Source organism: Oncorhynchus gorbuscha, linkage group LG03 (assembly GCF_021184085.1).
Source record: "Oncorhynchus gorbuscha isolate QuinsamMale2020 ecotype Even-year linkage group LG03, OgorEven_v1.0, whole genome shotgun sequence".
Classification (NCBI taxonomy): Eukaryota; Metazoa; Chordata; class Actinopteri; order Salmoniformes; family Salmonidae; genus Oncorhynchus; species Oncorhynchus gorbuscha.
In genome coordinates, this window is record NC_060175.1 from 101546804 (window position 1) to 101573614 (window position 26811).

The 26811-nt window shown below is 36.9% G+C and overlaps 1 protein-coding gene across 1 annotated transcript in view; it reads right to left on the minus strand.

The window, feature by feature from the left end:
- LOC124032387 (solute carrier family 2, facilitated glucose transporter member 5-like) overlaps window positions 1–26579 on the minus strand; it is a 38193-nt gene extending 11614 nt beyond the window's left edge. Inside the window, exons 1-10 of the mRNA XM_046344757.1 lie at window positions 26450–26579; window positions 24574–24672; window positions 23953–24113; window positions 23633–23757; window positions 22955–23107; window positions 22585–22710; window positions 21909–22096; window positions 20290–20400; window positions 19891–19992; window positions 1493–1568 (exon numbers count right to left, since the gene is read on the minus strand). Of these exons, the coding sequence (XP_046200713.1) occupies window positions 1493–1568; window positions 19891–19992; window positions 20290–20400; window positions 21909–22096; window positions 22585–22710; window positions 22955–23107; window positions 23633–23757; window positions 23953–24113; window positions 24574–24672; window positions 26450–26497 (1189 nt within the window). The 5' untranslated portion in view covers window positions 26498–26579. The remainder of the gene's footprint in view (window positions 1–1492; window positions 1569–19890; window positions 19993–20289; window positions 20401–21908; window positions 22097–22584; window positions 22711–22954; window positions 23108–23632; window positions 23758–23952; window positions 24114–24573; window positions 24673–26449) is intronic.
- Between the last annotated feature and the right edge of the window lie 232 nt (window positions 26580–26811).

Sequence of the window (26811 nt, forward strand, 5' to 3'; positions counted from 1 at the left end):
ATGAGATGTCTACGTTAGAGACTAGTGAGATGTCTATGTTAGAGACTAGTGAGATGTCTACGTTAGAAACTAGTGAGATGTCTTCGTTAGAGACTAGTGAGATGTCTACATTAGAGACTAGTGACAGGTCTACATTAGAGACTAGTGACAGGTCTATGTTAGAGACTAGTGACAGGTCTACATTAGAGACTAGTGACAGGTCTACGTTAGAGACTAGTGACATGTCTATGTTAGAGACTAGTTACAGGTCTATGTTTGAGACTAGTGACAGGTCTACGTTAGAGACTAGTGACATGTCTACATTAGAGACTAGTGACAGGTCTACATTAGAGACTAGTGACAGGTCTACGTTAGAGACTAGTGACAGGTCTACGTTAGAGACTAGTGACAGGTCTACGTTAGACTAGTGACAGGTCTACGTTGGAGACTAGTGACAGGTCTACATTAGAGACTAGTGAGATGTCTACATTAGAGACTAGTGACAGGTCTACATTAGAGACTAGTGACAGATCTACATTAGAGACTAGTGACAGCTCTATGTTAGAGACTAGTGACAGGTCTACATTAGAGACTAGTGAGATGTCTTCGTTAGAGACTAGTGAGATGTCTACATTAGAGACTAGTGACATGTCTACATTAGAGACTAGTGACAGGTCTATGTTAGAGACTAGTGACAGGTCTACGTTAGAGACTAGTGACAGGTCTACGTTAGAGACTAGTGGCAGGTCTACGTTAGACTAGTGACAGGTCTACGTTGGAGACTAGTGACAGGTCTACATTAGAGACTAGTGAGATGTCTACATTAGAGACTAGTGACAGGTCTACATTAGAGACTAGTGACAGATCTACATTAGAGACTAGTGACAGCTCTATGTTAGAGACTAGTGACAGGTCTACATTAGAGACTAGTGACAGGTCTACGTTAGAGACGAGTGACAGGTCTACGTTAGACTAGTGACAGGTCTATGTTAGAGACTAGTGACAGCTCTACGTTAGAGACTAGTGACAGGTCTATCTACATTAGAGACTAGTGACAGGTCTATGTTAGAGACTAGTGACAGGTCTACATTAGAGACTAGTGACAGGTCTACATTAGAGACTAGTGACAGGTCTGTTAGAGACTAGTGACAGGTCTACATTAGAGACTAGTGACAGCTCTACATTAGAGACTAATGACAGGTCTACGTTAGAGACTAGTGACAGGTCTACATTAGAGACTAGTGACAGGTCTATGTTAGAGCAACATCATCTCTGTACTCACTGGGAATAGGACTTATGGGAACAGACATATGGCCTATGACTAATTGACTAATTAATTGACTAATGCTACCGTATAGATGGTATGTATTCTATATGCACCAGAACATGCCATTATGTCATGTTCTGGTCATCATGTTTTTGACACATTGTTATACTGCCTATCGAATGTTTAAAAGTCAATTGAATATTCAAACCATTACAGTGTGTCTGACCACACATGAGGTTGACTTACTGGGTCCGACCGCGTGTCCAACAACATAGACGATGACACAGGCGATGCTGACGTAGGGCATCCTCTCCGTACTCTCCTGTGTGTCAACAAAACTGGGGCTGTTATCATAAACCCGCTGTATTTACAGCTGTTCACTTCCTCGTTCTCTCTATATCTCTATATATCTCTATATCTCTATATATATATCTCTATATCTCTATATCTCTATATATCTCTATATCTCTATATATATCTCTATATCTCTATATATCTCTATATCTCTATATCTCTATATCTCTATATCTCTATATATTACATTTACATTACATTTAAGTCATTTAGCAGACGCTCTTATCTCTATATCTCTCTATCTCTCTATATCTCTATATATATATCTCTATATCTCTATATATATCTCTATATCTCTATATATGTCTCTATATCTCTATATATATCTCTATATCTCTATATATATCTCTATATATCTCTCTATCTCTCTATATCTCTATATATATATCTCTATATCTCTATATATATATCTATATCTCTATATATATATCTCTATATCTCTATATCTCTATATATATCTCTATATATCTATATATATCTCTATAACTCTCTATATCTCTCTATATCTCTCTATATCTCTATATAACTCTCTATAACTCTCTATATCTCTATATAACTCTCTATAACTCTCTATATCTCTATAACTCTCTATATCTCTCTATATCTCTCTATATCTCTATATAACTCTCTATAACTCTCTATATCTCTATATAACTCTCTATAACTCTCTATATCTCTATATAACTCTCTATAACTCTATATATCTCTATATATCTCTCTATAACTCTCCATATCTCTCTATATCTCTCTATATCTCTCTATATCTCTATATAACTCTCTATATCTCTATATCTCTCTATAACTCTCTATATAACTCTCCATATCTCTCTATATCTCTCTATATCTCTCTATAACTCTCTATAACTCTATATCTCTATATCTCTCTATAACTCCCCATAACTCTATATATCTCTCTATATCTTTATATCTCTCTATAACTCTATATATCTCTCTATATCTCTATATACTATATCTCTCTATATCTCTCTATAACTCTCTATAACTCTCTATATCTCTCTATATCTCTCTATAACTCTCTATCTCTCTATATATCTCTATATATCTCTCTATAACTCTCCATATCTCTCTATAACTCTCTATATCTCTATATATCTCTCTATATCTCTATATAACTCTCTATATCTCTATATATCTCTCTATATCTCTCTATATCTCTCTATAACTCTCTATATCTCTCTATATCTCTCTATATCTCTCTATAACTCTCTATATCTCTCTATAACTCTCTATATCTCTCTATATCTCTATATCTCTCTATATCTCTATATATCTCTCTATATCTCTCTATATCTCTCTATATCTCTATATCTCTCTATCTCTCTATATCTCTATATCTCTCTATATCTCTATATATCTCTCTATATCTCTCTATAACTCTCTATATCTCTCTATATCTCTATATACTGTATCTCTCTATATCTCTATATCTCTATATCTCTCTATATCTCTATATAACTCTCTATATCTCTATATCTCTTTATAACTCTCTATATAACTCTCCATATCTCTCTATATCTCTCTATATCTCTCTATAACTCTCTATAACTCTATATCTCTATATCTCTCTATAACTCTCTATAACTCTCTATAACTCTATATATCTCTCTATATCTCTATATCTCTCTATAACTCTATATATCTCTCTATATCTCTATATACTATATCTCTCTATATCTCTCTATAACTCTCTATAACTCTCTATATCTCTCTATATCTCTCTATAACTCTCTATCTCTCTATATATCTCTATATATCTCTCTATAACTCTCCATATCTCTCTATAACTCTCTATATCTCTATATATCTCTCTATATCTCTATATATCTCTCTATATCTCTCTATAACTCTCTATATCTCTATATATCTCTCTATAACTCTATATATCTCTCTATATCTCTCTATAACTCTCTATATCTCTCTATATCTCTCTATATCTCTCTATAACTCTCTATATCTCTCTATAACTCTCTATATCTCTCTATATCTCTCTATATCTCTATATATCTCTCTATATCTCTCTATATCTCTCTATATCTCTATATCTCTCTATATCTCTCTATATCTCTCTATATCTCTATATCTCTCTATATCTCTATATATCTCTCTATATCTCTCTATAACTCTCTATATCTCTATATCTCTATATACTGTATCTCTCTATATCTCTATATCTCTCTATATCTCTATATAACTCTCTATATCTCTATATCTCTCTATAACTCTCTATATAACTCTCCATATCTCTCTATATCTCTCTATATCTCTCTATAACTCTCTATAACTCTATATCTCTATATCTCTCTATAACTCTCTATATCTCTCTATATCTCTATATCTCTCTATAACTCTATATATCTCTCTATATCTCTATAAACTATATCTCTCTATATCTCTCTATAACTCTCTATAACTCTCTATATCTCTATAATCTATATCTCTCTATATAACTCTCTCTATATCTCTATATCTATATCTCTATAATATCTATCTCTCTATATCTCTCTATATCTCTATATATCTCTCTATATAACTCTCTATATCTCTATATCTCTATATAACTCTCTATAACTCTATATATCTCTCTATATCTCTCTATATCTCTCTATATCTCTCTATATCTCTCTCTATATCTCTCTATATATATCTCTCTATAACTCTATATATCTCTATATATCTCTCTATAACTCTCCATATAACTCTATATCTCTATATCTCTCTATATCTCTATATCTCTCTATATCTCTATATAACTCTCTATATCTCTATATATCTATAACTCTCTCTCTATATATATCTCTCTATATCTCTATATCTCTCTATATCTCTCTATATCTCTATATCTCTCTATATCTCTCTATATCTCTATATCTCTATATCTCTCTATATCTCTATATCTCTCTCTATATCTCTCTATATCTCTATATCTCTATATCTCTATATCTATATCTCTCTATATCTCTATATCTCTATATCTCTCTATATCTCTATATATCTCTCTATATCTCTATATATATCTCTATCTCTCTATATCTCTCTATATCTCTCTATATATCTCTATATATAACTCTCTATATCTCTATATATCTCTCTATATCTCTATATCTCTCTATATCTCTCTATAACTCTCTATATCTCTATATATATCTCTATATCTCTCTATAACTCTCTATCTCTCTATATATCTCTATATATCTCTCTATAACTCTCTATATCTCTCTATATCTCTATATCTCTCTATATCTCTATATATCTCTCTATATCTCTCTATATCTCTCTATAACTCTCTATATCTCTATATCTCTCTATAACTCTCTCTATATATCTCTATATCTCTCTATATCTCTCTATATCTCTCTATATCTCTCTATATCTCTCTATAACTCTCTATATCTCTATATCTCTCTATATCTCTATATCTCTCTATCTCTCTATATCTCTCTATATCTCTCTATATCTCTATATCTCTATATCTCTCTCTATATCTCTATATCTCTATATCTCTCTATATCTCTATATATCTCTCTATATCTCTCTATAACTCTCTATATCTCTCTATCTCTATATACTCTCTATATCTCTATATCTCTCTATATCTCTATATAACTCTCTATATCTCTATATCTCTCTATAACTCTCTATATAACTCTCCATATCTCTCTATATCTCTCTATATCTCTCTATAACTCTCTATAACTCTATATCTCTATATCTCTATAACTCTCTATATACTCTCTATATCTCTATATCTCTATAACTCTATATATCTCTCTATATCTCTATAAACTATATCTCTCTATATCTCTCTATAACTCTCTATAACTCTCTATATCTCTCTATATCTCTCTATAACTCTCTATCTCTCTATATATCTCTATATATCTCTCTATATCTCTATATATCTCTATATAACTCTCTATAACTCTCTATATCTCTATATAACTCTCTATAACTCTCTCTATAACTCTATATATCTCTATATATCTCTATAACTCTCTATCTCTCTATATCTCTCTATATCTCTATATCTCTATATATCTCTATATCTCTATATCTCTCTATAACTCTCTATATCTCTCTATATCTCTCTATATCTCTCTATAACTCTCTATAACTCTATATCTCTATATCTCTCTATAACTCCCCATAACTCTATATATCTCTCTATATCTCTATATCTCTCTATAACTCTATATATCTCTCTATATCTCTATATACTATATCTCTCTATATCTCTCTATAACTCTCTATAACTCTCTATATCTCTCTATATCTCTCTATAACTCTCTATCTCTCTATATATCTCTATATATCTCTCTATAACTCTCCATATCTCTCTATAACTCTCTATATCTCTATATATCTCTCTATATCTCTATATAACTCTCTATATCTCTATATATCTCTCTATATCTCTCTATATCTCTCTATAACTCTCTATATCTCTCTATATCTCTATATCTCTCTATAACTCTCTATATCTCTCTATAACTCTCTATATCTCTCTATATCTCTATATCTCTCTATATCTCTATATATCTCTCTATATCTCTCTATATCTCTCTATATCTCTATATCTCTCTATCTCTCTATATCTCTATATCTCTCTATATCTCTATATATCTCTCTATATCTCTCTATAACTCTCTATATCTCTCTATATCTCTATATACTGTATCTCTCTATATCTCTATATATCTATATCTCTCTATATCTCTATATAACTCTCTATATCTCTATATCTCTTTATAACTCTCTATATAACTCTCCATATCTCTCTATATCTCTATATATCTCTATAACTCTCTATAACTCTATATCTCTATATCTCTATAACTCTCTATAACTCTCTATAACTCTCTCTATATCTCTATATCTCTATAACTCTATATATCTCTATATCTCTATATCTATATCTCTATATCTCTCTATAACTCTCTATAACTCTCTCTATATCTCTATATATCTCTCTATATATCTCTCTATATCTCTCTATATCTCTCTATATCTCTATATCTCTCTATATCTCTATATATCTCTCTATAACTCTATATATCTCTATATCTCTATAACTCTCTATATCTCTCTATATCTCTCTATATCTCTCTATATCTCTCTATAACTCTCTATATCTCTCTCTATATCTCTATATCTCTCTATATCTCTATATATCTCTATATCTCTATATATCTCTCTATATAATATCTCTCTATATCTCTATATCTCTCTATATCTCTATATCTCTCTATATCTCTATATCTCTCTCTATATATCTCTATATCTCTCTATAACTCTCTATATCTATATCTCTATATACTCTCTCTATATCTCTATATCTCTCTATATCTCTATATAACTCTCTATATCTCTATATCTCTCTATAACTCTCTATATAACTCTCCATATCTCTATATCTCTATATCTCTCTATAACTCTCTATATCTCTCTATATCTCTCTATAACTCTCTATATATCTCTCTATATCTCTATATATATATCTCTCTATATCTCTCTATATCTCTCTATATCTCTCTATAACTCTCTATAACTCTCTATATCTCTCTATATCTCTCTATATATATCTCTATATATCTCTCTATATCTCTCTATATAACTCTCTATATCTCTATATATCTCTCTATATCTCTCTATAACTCTCTATATCTCTATATAACTCTCTATATCTCTCTATATCTCTCTATATCTCTCTATATCTCTATATCTATATCTCTCTATATATCTCTATATATCTCTCTATATCTCTATATATCTCTATATATCTCTATATATCTCTCTCTATAACTCTCTATATCTCTCTATATCTCTATATATCTCTCTATATATCTCTATATATCTCTCTATATCTCTATAATCTCTCTATATCTCTATATATATACTATATCTCTATATCTCTCTATATCTCTCTATATATCTCTATATCTCTATATCTCTATATCTCTCTATATCTCTATATCTCTATATCTCTATATCTCTATATCTCTATATCTCTATATCTCTATCTCTATATCTCTATATATCTCTATATCTCTCTATATCTCTATATCTCTATATACTCTCTATATCTCTATATATCTCTCTATATCTCTATATAACTCTCTATATCTCTATATCTCTTTATAACTCTCTATATAACTCTCTATATATCTCTATATCTCTCTATAACTCTCTATAACTCTATATCTCTATATCTCTCTATAACGCTCTATAACTCTCTATAACTCTATATATCTCTCTATATCTCTATATCTCTCTATAACTCTATATATCTCTCTATATCTCTATATACTATATCTCTCTATATCTCTCTATAACTCTCTATAACTCTCTATATCTCTCTATATCTCTCTATCTCTCTATATCTCTATATATCTCTCTATATCTCTATCTCTATATATCTCTATATCTCTCTATAACTCTCTATATCTCTATATATCTCTATAACTCTATATATCTCTATATCTCTCTATAACTCTCTATATCTCTATATCTCTCTATATCTCTCTATATCTCTCTATAACTCTCTATATCTCTCTATAACTCTCTATATCTCTCTATATCTCTCTATATCTCTATATCTCTCTCTATATATCTCTCTATATCTCTCTATATCTCTCTATATCTCTATATCTCTCTATATATCTCTCTCTATATCTCTATATCTCTCTATATCTCTATATATCTCTCTATATCTCTCTATAACTCTCTATATCTCTCTATATCTCTATATACTGTATCTCTCTATATCTCTATATCTCTCTATATCTCTATATATCTCTCTATATCTCTATATATCTCTCTATAACTCTCTATATAACTCTCCATATCTCTATATATCTCTATATCTCTCTATAACTCTCTATAACTCTATATCTCTATATCTCTATAACTCTCTATATATCTCTATATATCTCTATATCTCTCTATAACTCTATATATCTCTCTATATCTCTATAAACTAATAATATCTTATCTCTATATCTCTCTATAACTCTCTATAACTCTCTATATCTCTATATCTCTATAACTCTCTATCTCTCTATATATCTCTATATATCTCTCTATATACTCTATATCTCTATATATCTCTATATCTCTCTATACTCTCTATATCTCTATATCTCTATATATATCTCTCTATATCTCTATATATCTCTATATCTCTCTATATCTCTCTATATCTCTCTATATCTCTATATATCTCTATATCTCTCTATATCTCTATATATCTCTCTATATCTCTATATATCTCTCTATATCTATATCTCTCTATAACTCTCTATATCTCTCTATAACTCTCTATATCTCTATATCTCTATATCTCTCTATATCTCTATATATCTCTATATCTCTCTATATCTCTCTATATCTCTATATCTCTCTATCTCTCTATATCTCTATATCTCTATATCTCTCTATATCTCTCTATATCTCTATATCTCTCTATAACTCTCTATATCTCTATATCTCTATATACTGTATCTCTATATCTCTATATCTCTCTATATCTCTATATAACTCTCTATATCTCTATATCTCTATAACTCTCTATATAACTCTCCATATCTCTCTATATCTCTATATCTCTCTATAACTCTCTATAACTCTATATCTCTATATCTCTCTATAACTCTCTATATATCTCTATATCTCTATATCTCTATATACTCTCTCTATATCTCTCTATATCTCTATATCTCTATATAACTCTCTATATCTCTATATCTCTCTATATCTCTATATAACTCTCTATATCTCTATATCTCTATATCTCTCTATATCTATATATATCTCTATATCTCTATATCTCTATATCTCTATATATCTCTCTATATATCTCTATATCTCTATATATATCTCTCTATATCTCTCTATATCTCTCTATATCTCTCTATAACTCTCTATAACTCTCTATATCTCTCTATCTCTATAACTCTCTATATATCTCTATATATCTCTCTATATACTCTCCATATCTCTATAACTCTCTATATCTCTATATATCTCTCTCTATATATCTCTCTATATCTCTATATAACTCTCTATATCTCTATATCTCTCTATATCTCTCTATATCTCTCTATATCTCTCTATAACTCTCTATATCTCTCTATATCTCTCTATATCTCTCTATAACTCTCTATATCTCTCTATATCTCTCTATATCTCTCTATATCTCTATATCTCTATATCTCTATATCTCTATATCTCTCTATATCTCTATATCTCTCTCTCTATATCTCTCTATATCTCTCTATATCTCTCTATATCTCTATATATCTCTCTATATCTCTCTATAACTCTCTATATCTCTCTATATATACTGTATCTCTCTATATCTCTATATATATATCTCTCTATATCTCTCTATATCTCTCTATAACTCTCTATATCTCTATATCTCTATATACTGTATCTCTATATACTCTATCTATATCTCTATATCTCTATATATCTCTCTATATCTCTATATCTCTATATACTCTCTCTATATCTCTATATCTCTCTATATCTCTATATCTCTCTATATCTCTATATCTCTATATAACTCTCTATATAACTCTCCATATCTCTCTATATCTCTCTATATCTCTATAACTCTCTATATCTCTATATCTCTCTATAACTCTCTATATATCTCTCTATATCTCTATATATCTCTCTATAACTCTCTATATCTCTATATATCTCTCTATATCTCTATATATCTCTCTATATCTCTCTATAACTCTCTATATCTCTATATATCTCTCTATATCTCTATATATCTCTCTATATCTCTATATCTCTCTATATCTCTATATATCTCTCTATATCTCTCTATATCTCTCTATATCTCTATATCTCTCTATCTCTCTATATCTCTATATCTCTCTATATCTCTATATATCTCTCTATATCTCTCTATAACTCTCTATATCTCTCTATATCTCTATATACTGTATCTCTCTATATCTCTATATATCTATATCTCTCTATATCTCTATATAACTCTCTATATCTCTATATCTCTTTATAACTCTCTATATAACTCTCCATATCTCTCTATATCTCTCTATATCTCTATAACTCTCTATAACTCTATATCTCTATATCTCTCTATAACTCTCTATAACTCTCTATAACTCTATATATCTCTCTATATCTCTATATCTCTCTATAACTCTATATATCTCTCTATATCTCTATATACTATATCTCTATATCTCTCTATAACTCTCTATAACTCTCTATATCTCTCTATATCTCTCTATCTCTCTATATCTCTATATATCTCTATAACTCTCCATATCTCTATATATCTCTATATCTCTCTATAACTCTCTATATCTCTATATATCTCTATAACTCTATATATCTCTCTATATCTCTCTATAACTCTCTATATCTCTATATCTCTCTCTATATCTCTCTATAACTCTATATCTCTCTATATCTCTCTATATCTCTCTATATCTCTCTATATCTCTATATCTCTCTATATCTCTATATATCTCTCTATATCTCTATATCTCTCTATATCTCTATATCTCTCTATATCTCTCTATATCTCTCTATATCTCTATATCTCTCTATATCTCTATATATCTCTCTATATCTCTCTATAACTCTCTATATCTCTCTATATCTCTATATACTGTATCTCTCTATATCTCTATATCTCTATATCTCTATATAACTCTCTATATCTCTATATCTCTCTATAACTCTCTATATAACTCTCCATATCTCTATATCTCTCTATCTCTCTATAACTCTCTATAACTCTATATCTATATCTCTATAACTCTCTATATCTCTCTATATCTCTATATCTCTATAACTCTATATATCTCTCTATATCTCTATAAACTATATCTCTCTATATCTCTCTATAACTCTCTATAACTCTCTATATCTCTCTATATCTCTATAACTCTCTATCTCTCTATATATCTCTCTATATCTCTATAACTCTCCATATCTCTATAACTCTCTATATCTCTATATATCTCTATATCTCTATATATCTCTATATCTCTCTATAACTCTCTATATCTCTATATATCTCTCTATATATCTCTATATATCTCTCTATATCTCTCTATAACTCTCTATATCTCTATATCTCTCTATATCTCTCTATAACTCTCTATATGTCTCTATAACTCTCTATATCTCTATATCTCTCTATATCTCTATATAACTCTCTATATCTCTATATCTCTCTATAACTCTCTATATAACTCTCCATATCTCTCTATATCTCTATATCTCTATATAACTCTCTATAACTCTATATCTCTATATCTCTCTATATCTCTCTCTATATATCTCTATATCTCTATATCTCTCTATAACTCTATATATCTCTATATCTCTATATACTATATCTCTCTATATCTCTCTATAACTCTCTATAACTCTCTATATCTCTCTATATCTCTATAACTCTCTATCTCTCTATATATCTCTATATATCTCTATAACTCTCCATATCTCTCTATAACTCTCTATATCTCTATATATCTCTCTATATCTCTATATATCTCTCTATATCTCTCTATATCTCTATATCTCTATATATCTCTATATCTCTCTATATCTCTCTATATCTCTCTATAACTCTCTATATCTCTCTATATCTCTCTATATCTCTCTATATCTCTCTATAACTCTCTATATCTCTCTATAACTCTCTATATCTCTCTATATCTCTCTATATCTCTATATCTCTCTATATCTCTATATATCTCTCTATATCTCTCTATATCTCTCTATATCTCTATATCTCTCTATATCTCTCTATATCTCTCTATATCTCTATATATCTCTCTATAACTCTCTATATCTCTCTATATCTCTATATACTGTATCTCTCTATATCTCTATATACTATATCTCTCTATATCTCTCTATATCTCTCTATAACTCTCTATATCTCTCTATATCTCTATATACTGTATCTCTCTATATCTCTATATACTGTATCTCTCTATATCTCTATATCTCTCTATATCTCTCTATATCTCGCTATATCTCTATATACTGTATCTCTCTATATCTCTATATCTCTCTATATCTCTATATAACTCTCTATATCTCTATATCTCTCTATAACTCTCTATATAACTCTCCATATCTCTCTATATCTCTCTATATCTCTCTATAACTCTCTATAACTCTATATCTCTATATCTCTCTATAACTCTCTATATATCTCTCTATATCTCTATATATCTCTCTATAACTCTCTATATCTCTATATATCTCTCTATATCTCTATATATCTCTCTATATCTCTCTATAACTCTCTATATCTCTATATATCTCTCTATATCTCTATATATCTCTCTATATCTCTATATCTCTCTATATCTCTATATATCTCTCTATATCTCTCTATATCTCTCTATATCTCTATATCTCTCTATCTCTCTATATCTCTATATCTCTCTATATCTCTATATATCTCTCTATATCTCTCTATAACTCTCTATATCTCTCTATATCTCTATATACTGTATCTCTCTATATCTCTATATATCTATATCTCTCTATATCTCTATATAACTCTCTATATCTCTATATCTCTTTATAACTCTCTATATAACTCTCCATATCTCTCTATATCTCTCTATATCTCTCTATAACTCTCTATAACTCTATATCTCTATATCTCTCTATAACTCTCTATAACTCTCTATAACTCTATATATCTCTCTATATCTCTATATCTCTCTATAACTCTATATATCTCTCTATATCTCTATATACTATATCTCTCTATATCTCTCTATAACTCTCTATAACTCTCTATATCTCTCTATATCTCTCTATCTCTCTATATATCTCTATATATCTCTCTATAACTCTCCATATCTCTATATATCTCTCTATATCTCTCTATAACTCTCTATATCTCTATATATCTCTCTATAACTCTATATATCTCTCTATATCTCTCTATAACTCTCTATATCTCTCTATATCTCTCTATATCTCTCTATAACTCTCTATATCTCTCTATAACTCTCTATATCTCTCTATATCTCTCTATATCTCTATATCTCTCTATATCTCTATATATCTCTCTATATCTCTCTATATCTCTCTATATCTCTATATCTCTCTATATCTCTCTATATCTCTCTATATCTCTATATCTCTCTATATCTCTATATATCTCTCTATATCTCTCTATAACTCTCTATATCTCTCTATATCTCTATATACTGTATCTCTCTATATCTCTATATCTCTCTATATCTCTATATAACTCTCTATATCTCTATATCTCTCTATAACTCTCTATATAACTCTCCATATCTCTCTATATCTCTCTATATCTCTCTATAACTCTCTATAACTCTATATCTCTATATCTCTCTATAACTCTCTATATATCTCTCTATATCTCTATATCTCTCTATAACTCTATATATCTCTCTATATCTCTATAAACTATATCTCTCTATATCTCTCTATAACTCTCTATAACTCTCTATATCTCTCTATATCTCTCTATAACTCTCTATCTCTCTATATATCTCTATATATATCTCTATAACTCTCCATATCTCTCTATAACTCTCTATATCTCTATATATCTCTCTATATCTCTATATATCTCTCTATATCTCTCTATAACTCACTATATCTCTATATATCTCTCTATATCTCTATATATCTCTCTATATCTCTCTATAACTCTCTATATCTCTCTATATCTCTCTATATCTCTCTATATCTCTCTATAACTCTCTATATGTCTCTATAACTCTCTATATCTCTCTATATCTCTCTATATCTCTATATCTCTCTATATCTCTATATATCTCTCTATATCTCTCTATATCTCTATATCTCTCTATATCTCTCTATATCTCTATATCTCTATATCTCTCTATATCTCTATATATCTCTCTATATCTCTCTATAACTCTCTATATCTCTCTATATCTCTATATACTGTATCTCTCTATATCTCTATATACTATATCTCTCTATATCTCTCTATATCTCTCTATAACTCTCTATATCTCTCTATATCTCTATATACTGTATCTCTCTATATCTCTATATACTGTATCTCTCTATATCTCTATATACTATATCTCTCTATATCTCTCTATATCTCTCTATATCTCTATATACTGTATCTCTCTATATCTCTATATCTCTCTATATCTCTATATAACTCTCTATATCTCTATATCTCTCTATAACTCTCTATATAACTCTCCATATCTCTCTATATCTCTCTATAACTCTCTATAACTCTATATCTCTATATCTCTCTATAACTCTCTATATATCTCTCTATATCTCTATATCTCTCTATAACTCTATATATCTCTCTATATTATATCTCTCTATATCTCTCTATAACTCTCTATAACTCTCTATATCTCTCTATATCTCTCTATAACTCTCTATCTCTCTATATATCTCTATATATCTCTCTATAACTCTCCATATCTCTCTATAACTCTCTATATCTCTATATATCTCTCTATATCTCTATATATCTCTCTATATCTCTCTATAACTCTCTATATCTCTATATATCTCTCTATATCTCTATATATCTCTCTATATCTCTCTATAACTCTCTATATCTCTCTATATCTCTCTATATCTCTCTATATCTCTCTATAACTCTCTATATCTCTCTATAACTCTCTATATCTCTCTATATCTCTCTATATCTCTCTATATCTCTATATCTCTCTATATCTCTATATATCTCTCTATATCTCTCTATAACTCTCTATATCTCTCTATATCTCTATATACTGTATCTCTCTATATCTCTATATACTATATCTCTCTATATCTCTCTATATCTCTCTATAACTCTCTATATCTCTCTATATCTCTATATACTGTATCTCTCTATATCTCTATATACTGTATCTCTCTATATCTCTATATACTATATCTCTCTATATCTCTCTATATCTCTATATACTGTATCTCTCTATATCTCTATATCTCTCTATATCTCTATATAACTCTCTATATCTCTATATCTCTCTATAACTCTCTATATAACTCTCCATATCTCTCTATATCTCTCTATAACTCTCTATAACTCTATATCTCTATATCTCTCTATAACTCTCTATATATCTCTATATCTCTCTATAACTCTATATATCTCTCTATATCTCTATATACTATATCTCTCTATATCTCTCTATAACTCTCTATAACTCTCTATATCTCTCTATATCTCTCTATAACTCTCTATATCTCTCTATATCTCTACATATCTCTCTATGGGGCGGCAGCGTATCCTAGTGGTTAGAGCATTGGACTAGTAACCGGAAGGTTGTGAGTTCAAACCCCCGAGCTGATAAGGTACAAATCTGTCGTTCTGCCCCTGAACAGGCAGTTAACCCACTGTTCCCAGGACGTCATTGAAAATGTATTTATTTATTTAACCTTTATTTAACCAGGTAGGCAAGTTGAGAACAAGTTCTCATTTACAATTGCGACCTGGCCAAGATAAAGCAAAGCAGTTCGACAGATACAACAACACAGAGTTACACATGGAGTAAAACAAACATACAGTCAATAATACAGTATAAACAAGTCTATATACAATGTGAGCAAATGAGGTGAGAAGGGAGGTAAAGGCAAAAAAGGCCATGGTGGCAAAGTAAATACAATATAGCAAGTCAAACACTGGAATGGTAGTTTTGCAATGGAAGAATGTGCAAAGTAGAAATAAAAATAATGGGGTGCAAAGGAGCAAAATAAATAAATAAATTAAATACAGTTGGGAAAGAGGTAGTTGTTTGGGCTAAATTATAGGTGGGCTATGTACAGGTGCAGTAATCTGTAAGATGCTCTGACAGTTGGTGCTTAAAGCTAGTGAGGGAGATAAGTGTTTCCAGTTTCAGAGATTTTTGCAGTTCGTTCCAGTCACTGGCAGCAGAGAACTGGAAGGAGAGGCGGCCAAAGAAAGAATTGGTTTTGGGGGTGACCAGAGAGATATACCTGCTGGAGCGTGTGCTACAGGTGGGAGATGCTATGGTGACCAGCGAGCTGAGATAAGGGGGGACTTTACCTAGCAGGGTCTTGTAGATGACATGGAGCCAGTGGGTTTGGCGACGAGTATGAAGCGAGGGCCAGCCAACGAGAGCGTACAGGTCGCAATGGTGGGTAGTATATGGGGCTTTGGTGACAAAACGGATTGCACTGTGATAGACTGCATCCAATTTGTTGAGTAGGGTATTGGAGAATATGTTCTTAAATAAAGGTACAATTAAAAAAAAATTTTTTAAATATCTCTCTATATCTCTATATCTCTCTATACTATAACTCTCTATATCCACACCACTGCTCCCAGGGTTGAAGTCTTAGGCCCTCAGCTCAGTCTGGTCCTGTGCCAACTGGTGGATACCTGATTTATGGGACTATAATTCTGCAAACTTTGTATCACGTTACCAGTATTAACTGCAGGTGCAATAAAGCATTCACACTAAAGGCGTTTTAGCTTGTTGTGTTTGGCTGGTGTTATGGGAGTTGTCATTTCAGCTAGTAGAGTTTGGCTGGTGCTCTGGGAGTTGGAGTTTTAGCTTGTGGTGTTTGGCTGTTGTTGTGTTTGGCTGGTGTTATGGGAGTTGGAGTTTTAGCTTATCGTGTTTGGCTGGTGCTATGGGAGTTGACGTTCTAGATTGTAGTGTTTGTCTGGTGTTCTGGGAGTTGTAGTTATAGCTTGTAGCGTTTGGCTGGTGTTATGGGAGTTGTTCAAGCTTGTAGTGTTTGCCTGGTGTAGTGTTTGGCTGGTGTTATGGGATTTGTAGTTTTAGCTTGTAGTGTTTTGCTGGTACAAGCTTCCCACACTGCCCCTACTCGGATGCTATCGCGCCGTCTCAACCTTCGCTCTCTCTCCCCCGCTACTCTCTCCTCTTCCATCCTATCATCTCTTCCCTCTGCTCAAACCTTCTCCAACCTATCTCCTGATTCTGCCTCCTCAACCCTCCTCTCCTCCCTTTCTGCATCCTTTGACTCTCTATGCCCCCTATCCTCCAGGCCGACTCGGTCCTCCCCTCCCGCTCCGTGGCTCGACGACTCATTGCGAGCTCACAGAACAGGGCTCCGGGCAGCCGAGTGGAAATGGAGGAAAACTCGCCTCCCTGCGGACCTGGCATCCTTTCGCTCCCTCCTCTCTACATTTTCCTCTTCTGTCTCTGCTGCTAAAGCCACTTTCTACCACTCTAAATTCCAAGCTTCTGCCTCTAACCCTAGGAAGCTCTTTGCCACCTTCTCCTCCCTCCTGAATCCTCCTCCCCCTCCCCCCCTCCTCCCTCTCTGCAGATGACTTCGTCAACCATTTTGAAAAGAAGGTCGACGACATCCGATCCTCGTTTGCTAAGTCAAACGACACCGCTGGTTCTGCTCACACTGCCCTACCCTGTGCTCTGACCTCTTTCTCCCCTCTCTCTCCAGATGAAATCTCGCGTCTTGTGACGGCCGGCCGCCCAACAACCTGCCCGCTCGACCCTATCCCCTCCTCTCTTCTCCAGACCATTTCCGGAGACCTTCTCCCTTACCTCACCTCGCTCATCAACTTATCCCTGACCGCTGGCTACGTCCCTCTCTCCTCTGCTCTCATCCTTCTAGACCTATCGGCTGCCTTCGATACTGTGAACCATCAGATCCTCCTCTCCACCCTCTCCGAGTTGGGCATCTCCGGCGCGGCCCACGCTTGGATTGCGTCCTACCTGACAGGTCGCTCCTACCAGGTGGCGTGGCGAGAATCTATAGTATAGGCCCTCTCCTATTCTCGCTATACACCAAGTCACTTGGCTCTGTCATAACCTCACATGGTCTCTCCTATCATTGCTATGCAGACGACACACAATTAATCTTCTCCTTTCCCCCTTCTGATGACCAGGTGGCGAATCGCATCTCTGCATGTCTGGCAGACATATCAGTGTGGATGACGGATCACCACCTCAAGCTGAACCTCGACAAGACGGAGCTGATCTTCTTCCCGGGGAAGGACTGCCCGTTCCATGATCTCGCCATCACGGTTGACAACTCCATTGTGTCCTCCTCCCAGAGCGCTAAGAACCTTGGCGTGATCCTGGACAACACCCTGTCGTTCTCAACTAACATCAAGGCGGTGGCCCGTTCCTGTAGGTTCATGCTCTACAACATCCGCAGAGTACGACCCTGCCTCACACAGGAAGCGGCGCAGTTCCTAATCCAGGCACTTGTCATCTCCCGTCTGGATTACTGCAACTCGCTGTTGGCTGGGCTCCCTGCCTGTGCCATTAAACCCCTACAACTCATCCAGAACGCCGCAGCCCGTCTGGTGTTCAACCTTCCCAAGTTCTCTCACGTCACCCCGCTCCTCCGCTCTCTCCACTGGCTTCCAGTTGAAGCTCGCATCCGCTACAAGACCATGGTGTTTGCCTACGGAGCTGTGAGGGGAACGGCACCTCAGTACCTCCAGGCTCTGATCAGGCCCTACACCCAAACAAGGGCACTGCGTTCATCCACCTCTGGCCTGCTCGCCCCGCTACCACTGAGGAAGTACAGTTCCCGCTCAGCCCAGTCAAAACTGTTCGCTGCTCTGGCCCCCCAATGGTGGAACAAACTCCCCCACAACGCCAGGACAGCGGAGTCAATCACCACCTTCCGGAGACACCTGAAACCCCACCTCTTTAAGGAATACCTAGGATAGGATAAAGTAATCCTTCTCACCCCCCTTAAAAGATTTAGATGCACTATTGTAAAGTGGCTGTTCCACTGGATGTCATAAGGTGAATGCACCAATTTGTAAGTCGCTCTGGATAAGAGCGTCTGCTAAATGACTTAAATGTAAATGTAATGTAAATGCTGGTGTAGTTTTTGGCTGGTGTTATGGGAGTTGTAGTTATAGCTTGTCGTGTTTGGCTGGTGTAGTGTTTGGCTGGTGTTATGGGAGTTGGAGTTATAGCTTGTCGTGTTTGGCTGGTGTTATGGGAGTTGGAGTTATAGCTTGTGGTGTTTGGCTGGTGTTATGGGAGTTGCAGTTATAGCTTGTAGTGTTTGGCTGGTGTTATGGGAGTTGGAGTTATAGCTTGTAGTGTTTGGCTGGTGTTATGAGAGTTGCAGTTATTGTAGTATGTCTCTACCGACAACAACTATATATGCCTAGTGCAATACTATTGATCATAGTGTGCACTACTTGGGACCAGACCCGATGGCTTTGGTCCAAAGTAGGGCACTATGAAGGGAAAGGGGTGTGATTTGGGTGCAGTGTGGCTTACCTGGAAGGTGAGGGCCACAGTGAGGAGAGCACAGGACACACAGCAGATCCCAAACCCAATGAGGAGGAGCAGCCTCCTGCCTGCGGCCTCCACAATGAACACCTGTTGAACCACAGTCACAAACATGAAGGAAAGGTCGAAGGTGACTCCTGAAAACTGGAAGCATTTACTTGTGAGTCTATGGCTGCATTACACAGGCAGCCCAATTCTGATCTTTTCCCACGAATTAGTCTTTTGGCCAATCAGATCAGCTCTTTTGTCAATATTTGGGCAAAAGATCAGAATTGGGCTGCCTGTGTAAACCCAGCTTTATGTTTCTACAGTACGTTAAAAATGTGTGTTCAATTGAACTGAGCCCTTCAGTACAGTGTTGTAGACTGGAGAGAGGGTATTTCGTACCGCGGTGATGGTCATGAAGACGTTGACAGCCCCAGTTCCAACTGTGACGTACTGAATGTCACTCTCCGGGACTCCCGCTGAGCTGTAGATACTGTCAGCATAGTAGTATATCTGAGGAGAGGAGAGACAGGGTTCTAGCTTCAGATAATTTAATGGCAAAATTAGGGTTCTGGGAACTTTACCGAGATTCCCAGGTTTTCCAAAAATCCCGGCTGTAGGATTCCGGATTCCTGGCTTATTCCCCCCCAGTTCAGGGAATCTTCCATCCAGGATTTATGGAAAACCTGTGACGTTTGGGAAGGTAGCTGGAATTTTGCAACTTTAGCCCAAAATAATGATTTCTCCCACAAAAGGGTCATCAGATCCATATAATATTCAACAATAGTGGATCTGTAACGCAGATGTTTCAGGGGTCCAAGCTTGTGTGAGGAATAAACTTGTCCCCAGGAACTGAAGACTTGCGTTAGCTCCCTTGCGGTAGCTTACCTTAGCATTAGCTCGGCGGGATAACACTGTCTTGTGGTACTCAGGAAACCTGGGTTTGAATCCCGGATGGTTACACACATAGAGATAGTATAGAGATTGCATCGTTGTATCTGTCCCATTAGGCCATCTCCATTTTGAAGTAGTCCATTTTCTTCTTCTACTATTTCTATGAGTTGGTTAACAAACTGAAAGGGTTCATACAGTCATCTGGAGGGTGTTTGAACAGGTATGAAGCCAAGGCTGGTGGTTTACTGCCACCTGGAGGGTGTTTGAACAGGTATGAAGCCAAGGCTGGTGGTTTACTGCCACCTGGGGGGTGTTTGAACAGGTATGAAGCCAAGGCTGGTGGTTTACTGCCACCTGGAGGGTGTTTAAACAGGTATGAAGCCAAGGCTGGTGGTTTACTGCCACCTGGAGGGTGTTTGAACAGGTATGAAGCCAAGGCTGGTGGTTTACTGCCACCTGGAGGGTGTTTGAACAGGTATGAAGCCAAGGCTGGTGGTTTACTGCCATCTGGAGGGTGTTTGAACAGGTATGAAGCCAAGGCTGGTGGTTTACTGCCATCTGGAGGGTGTTTGAACAGGTATGAAGCCAAGGCTGGTGGTTTACTGCCACCTGGAGGGTGTTTGAACAGGTATGAAGCCAAGGCTGGTGGTTTACTGCCATCTGGAGGGTGTTTGAACAGGTATGAAGCCAAGGCTGGTGGTTTACTGCCATCTGGAGGGTGTTTGAACAGGTATGAAGCCAAGGCTGGTAGTTTACTGCCACCTGGAGGGTGTTTGAACAGGTATGAAGCCAAGGCTGGTGGTTTACTGCCACCTGGAGTTTTGAAATGTTTTCTCACAAGTATAAATAATTGGCTGATCCCTCCTGATGTCCTGGATGGAATTATGTGATCCTTATACCATAGGCTGTCCCACCCAATTGACTACTTCAAAATGGTGAAAGTCCTGAATGGCGCTGCCCGTGCTAAAACAGGCTTTTGGCCACTAGAGTTCTCTGTACATCTCTATGGTTACACCTTACCTCATTGATCCCCAGACAGCTGCTCGTGTGCGTACACATTGGACTGTGTTAGCCCGCTGATCTAAAACCATTAGCTCAGGTCTTCTGGTCTCATACGCATGTTTTACCGCGTTGATCCCAGACAGCTGTTGACCCATGTTCATGGCTACGATGGAGATGAGCTGCCAGCGCAGGGAGCGGAGGGACAGGAGGTTGAGGACGGACAGGCGGCCCTCGGCTTGTTCTGATTGGTGCTCCAGTCTCATCTCATCCATCTCTCTGTCCACATCCTCCCAGCCTCGTAGACGCTGCAGCGCTGAGGGAAAGGAACGCACAACCTCCTCATCAATCAGTCAGTCAATCAACCAACCAAGCATTATGTATCTATCTACCCCCCCCCCCCCTTTCACCTAGTCAACTTGGGGATTCCAATCAGCAACATTTTGATAAATGGCCCAATGCTACCTTGCCGCTTCTATGTCTGTCTGTCTGTCTGTCTGTCTGTCTGTCTGTCTGTCTGTCTGTCTGTCTGTCTGTCTGTCTGTCTGTCTGTCTGTCTGTCTGTCTGTCTGTCTGTCTGTCTGTCTGTCTGTCTGTCTGTCTGTCTGTCTGTCTGTCTGTATCTTTCTCTCTCTCGCCACCTCTCTCTCTACCTCTCGCTCTCTCTCTACCTCTCTCTCTTTCTCTCTCTCGCTACCTCTCTCTCTACCTCTCTCTCTCTCTCTACCTCTATCTCTCTACCTCTCTCTCTGTCTGTCTGTGAAAATTGGCAGAGGTCGTGAAATGAACTGTCAAGTGTGTTACCCCTCCGGGCGGTCTTGTCGTCTCCTCTCTGGATCAGCATGTACCTGGGGCTCTCTGGGAAGAACGGTAGTAGCAACAGCTCTACCAGGGCAGGGATACCTGTTAGACCCAGCATGAGAGGCCAGCCTGGGGAGAGGACAGGACACACACACCTTACTGAGCCACAGACAATCCAGCTACAGGTCAACCTCTCTAACCTCTAGGCCGGCGGTTCCCAAACTCTGGGTTGGGTTGGGCGGTGTTGGTTAGGCCCGTGTGACATTAAAAACGTGACTTTTCAATTAGTCGCGGTCCCCCAGAAATCCCCTGATATCAATGTGGCGTTGTGTACCAGAAGATTTTGTGGAACCTCTGCTCGAGGCTGCCCTACCTGTGTTGTTTCCCAGAATGCTCCTGATGCCTAACACCTGTGCACTGAGGATCCCGATGGTGATGAAGAGCTGAGGCACGACGCCGATCGCTCCTCTCAGGTTCTTAGGAGAGAGTTCACCCAGGTACATAGGCACCACGTTGGACGAAAGACCTAGAGGAGGGGTGACGACAGAGAATGCATCAGACTACAGGCTGCATTTCAATTAGCATCTGATTGCATCTGATCAATAAATAAGGTAATGTTTTTATTTAACCTTTATTTAACTAGGAAAGTCAGTTAAGAACAAATTCTTATTTTACAATGACGGCCTGCCCCCAGCCAAACCCTCCCCTCACCCAGACAATTGTGCACCACCCTACGGGACTCCCAATCACTGCCAGTTGTGATACAGCCCGAGATCAAACCAGGGTCTGGAGTGACGCATATAGCACTGAGATGTAGTGCCTTAGACCGCTGTGCCACTCAAGAGCCTCGTGAGACTGCCGTTATGAATCAAATTTAATCAGAAACTGACACAGTTCATATACATATAGCTACGAATTTGAAGCATGTGTTGTTCTTGAATAAACATTGGAAAGATAAGAAAATATTAAATGAGATAAGATATACAAACATTTCTGTCCATTAAACGTGATCAAAATTAGTGTGATAGAGTTGTTGTTTTTTTTTGCTGACCTGCGCAGATCCCCACTATAATCCTAGCCACGATGATAATCTCATATGACTTAGCGATCTCGCTCACTCCCATCATCACAGCAGGAACAACGGAGAAGATGTTATTGAAGAGGAGGGTGCCTTTCCTGTCGGACAAATTTTTCATTAGAGATAAACAAAAATAGTATTTCGTGATGATCAAAGCCAGCTACAGTACGTCTGTTTTCTGAACATTTCAATAGATCATTTACAAGCCAGTTGTATTTGAAGTCTTTATAAACGGATAACTTATTATTTGGATGTGTAGACAGTTAATGCATCTTTAATAACCGGGTCATTACCTTCCTAGTTTGTTGACAAGCGGGGCCACCATCAGTGAGCCAAACAACCCTCCCAGGGGGAACATGGAGACAGACAGAGACCACAGCAGGGTGAGGAAGCTGTCCTCCATAGGTCCGCCGTAACGCTCCACGTAGGTAGTGTTGTAGAACTGTTGTATGAACTGGACATAAGACACATTTTTATTGTATTTCACTTGTATTTTATACAGGAAGTTCCCATTAAGGTCAAAATACCTTTTTTTTTTTTTTTACAAAAAAATTGATGTGTCAACACAACAATTCAATTCAATTTAGCCCAAATACAATAGGGTTGGCAGCGTAGCCTAGTGGCTAAAGCGTTGGACTAGTAACCGGAAGGTTGCGAGTTCAAACCCCTGAGCTGACAAGGTACAAATCTGTCGTTCTGCCCCTGAACAGGCAGTTAACCCACTGTTCCCAGGCCGCCATTGAAAATAAGAATGTGTTCTTAACTGACTTGCCTGGTTAAATAAAGATTAAATTAAATAGGTAGAAATGGAAGTTTCAGTGCAGTTTATTAAGGGAAATAGATTGTATTGAAATGAATGTATTATTTCATTTATTTTTATATACTTCAGATAAATTCAGTGTGGTATAAATGACCTGCGATGGAGAGTTGATCACAGCCACGTTGTATCCATACTGGAAGGATGATCCAAAGGCAGATATGAGGCTAGCCAACATCAGGACAACAGTCAGCTTCTGTCACGTAAAAAGGAGAACATACTGTAGTGTCGCGCCCTGATCTGTTTCACCTGTCCTTGTGCTCGTCTCCACCCCCCTTCCAGGTGTCGCCCATCTTCCTCATTATCCCCTGGGTACTTATACCTGCGTTTTCTGTTTGTCTGTGCCACTTCGTTTTGTTCGTTCAAACCTACCAGCGGTTTCCCTTGCTGCTCCCGGTTTTGGCCTTTCCTGACCTGACCCTGAGCGTGCCGTTCTGTACCTTTACCCCACTACTCTGGATCACCGACCTCTGCCTGACCTGCCCCTGAGCCTGCCTGCCCTGAGCCTTCCTGCCCTGAGCCTGCCCTGACCCTGAGCCTGCCCTGACCCTGAGCCTGCCCTGACCCTACCTGCCCTGAACCTGCCTGCCCTGAGCCTGCCTGCCCTGAGCCTGCCTGCTCTCAGCCTGCCTGCCCTGAGCCTGCCTGTCGTCCTGTACCTTTACCCCACTACTCTAAATTATTGCCCCCTGCCTGCCCTGACCCTGAGCCTGCCTGTCGTCCTATACCTTCACCCCCACTACTCTGAATTATTGACCCCTGCCTGCCCTGAGCCTGCCTGTCGTCCTGTACCTTCGCCCCCACTACTCTGAATTATTGCCCCCTGCCTGCCCTGACCCTGAGCCTGCCTGTCGTCCTATACCTTCACCCCCACTACTCTGAATTATTGACCCCTGCCTGCCCTGACACTGAGCCTGCCTGTCATTCTGTACCTTCGCCCCCACTACTCTGAATTATTGACCCCTGCCTGCCCTGAGCCTGCCTGTCGTCCTGTACCTTCGCCCCCACTACTCTGAATTATTGCCCCCTGCCTGCCCTGACCCTGAGCCTGCTTGTCATCCTGTACCTTCGCCCCCACTACTCTGAATTATTGACCCATGCCTGCCCTGACCCTGAGCCTGCCTGTCGTCTTGTACCTTCGCCCCCCACTACTCTGAATTATTGACCCCTGCCTGCCCTGACCCTGAGCCTGCCTGTCGTCCTGTACCTTCGCCCCCACTACTCTGAATTATTGACCCCTGCCTGCTCTGACCCTGAGCCTGCCTGTCATTCTGTACCTTCGCCCCCACTACTCTGAATTATTGCCCCCTGCCTGCCTGGCGTCCTGTACCTTCGCCCCACTACTCTGAATTATTGACCCCTGCCTGCCCTGACCCTGAGCCTGCCTGTCATTCTGTACCTTCGCCCCCACTACTCTGAATTATTGCCCCTTGCCTGCCCTGACCCTGAGCCTGCCTGTCGTCCTGTACCTTCGCCCCCACTACTCTGAATTATTGACCCTTGCCTGCCCTGACCCTGAGCCTGCCTGTCGTCCTGTACCTTCGCCCCCACTACTCTGAATTATTGCCCCCTGCCTGCCCTGACCCTGAGCCTGCCTGTCATTCTGTACCTTCGCCCCCACTACTCTGAATTATTGCCCCCTTTCTGCCTTTGACCTGTCATTTGCCTGCCCCTATTTAAAGAATAAGCTTTTGTTTATTCAGCACTGTCTGTACCTGGGTCATACCTAAATAAAACATGATACTGTAGGAATTTAGCACAATAATCTGCAAATAACCACACATTTTCTACCTTATTGCTAACACCTTTCATGCAGTAGTTATGTTTCCTATTTAGTAACATACTATCCATGTGCTAAGTATAATACAAATAAAAATACCGTTTTTTTTTTTATATTCAAAAATCCAACATCAAAGTATACAGCGTAACATAATGTTGGGATGTTCATCAACAATGTAAAGTCATTTTCTCACCCCTCTCCTCTCTTCCAAAGGTTTCCCCAAATTATTGTCTTCTTCCATGGCTCTGGACTTGAGGTTTCTATTGTCCCCTCTCTCAGCCACGGAGAGCAGACCAGCGCTGCCCAGACGGCTCCACAGATGTACTTTGGACATTAGATCAGAGGATCAGACGGTAGATTAGAGTTTACTACCGCCTCGTGTTAATACCTTTATGGCACGTTAAGGTGTCTCCAGAAAGCCTTCACATCTCTTCACTTTGTTTCACATGTGGTTGCTGTTACAGCCTGAATGTTAAATGGATTCAATTGAGATGTGTTGTGTTGTACTGGCCTACACACAATACCCTATAATGTCAAAGTGGATTGAAGTTTACA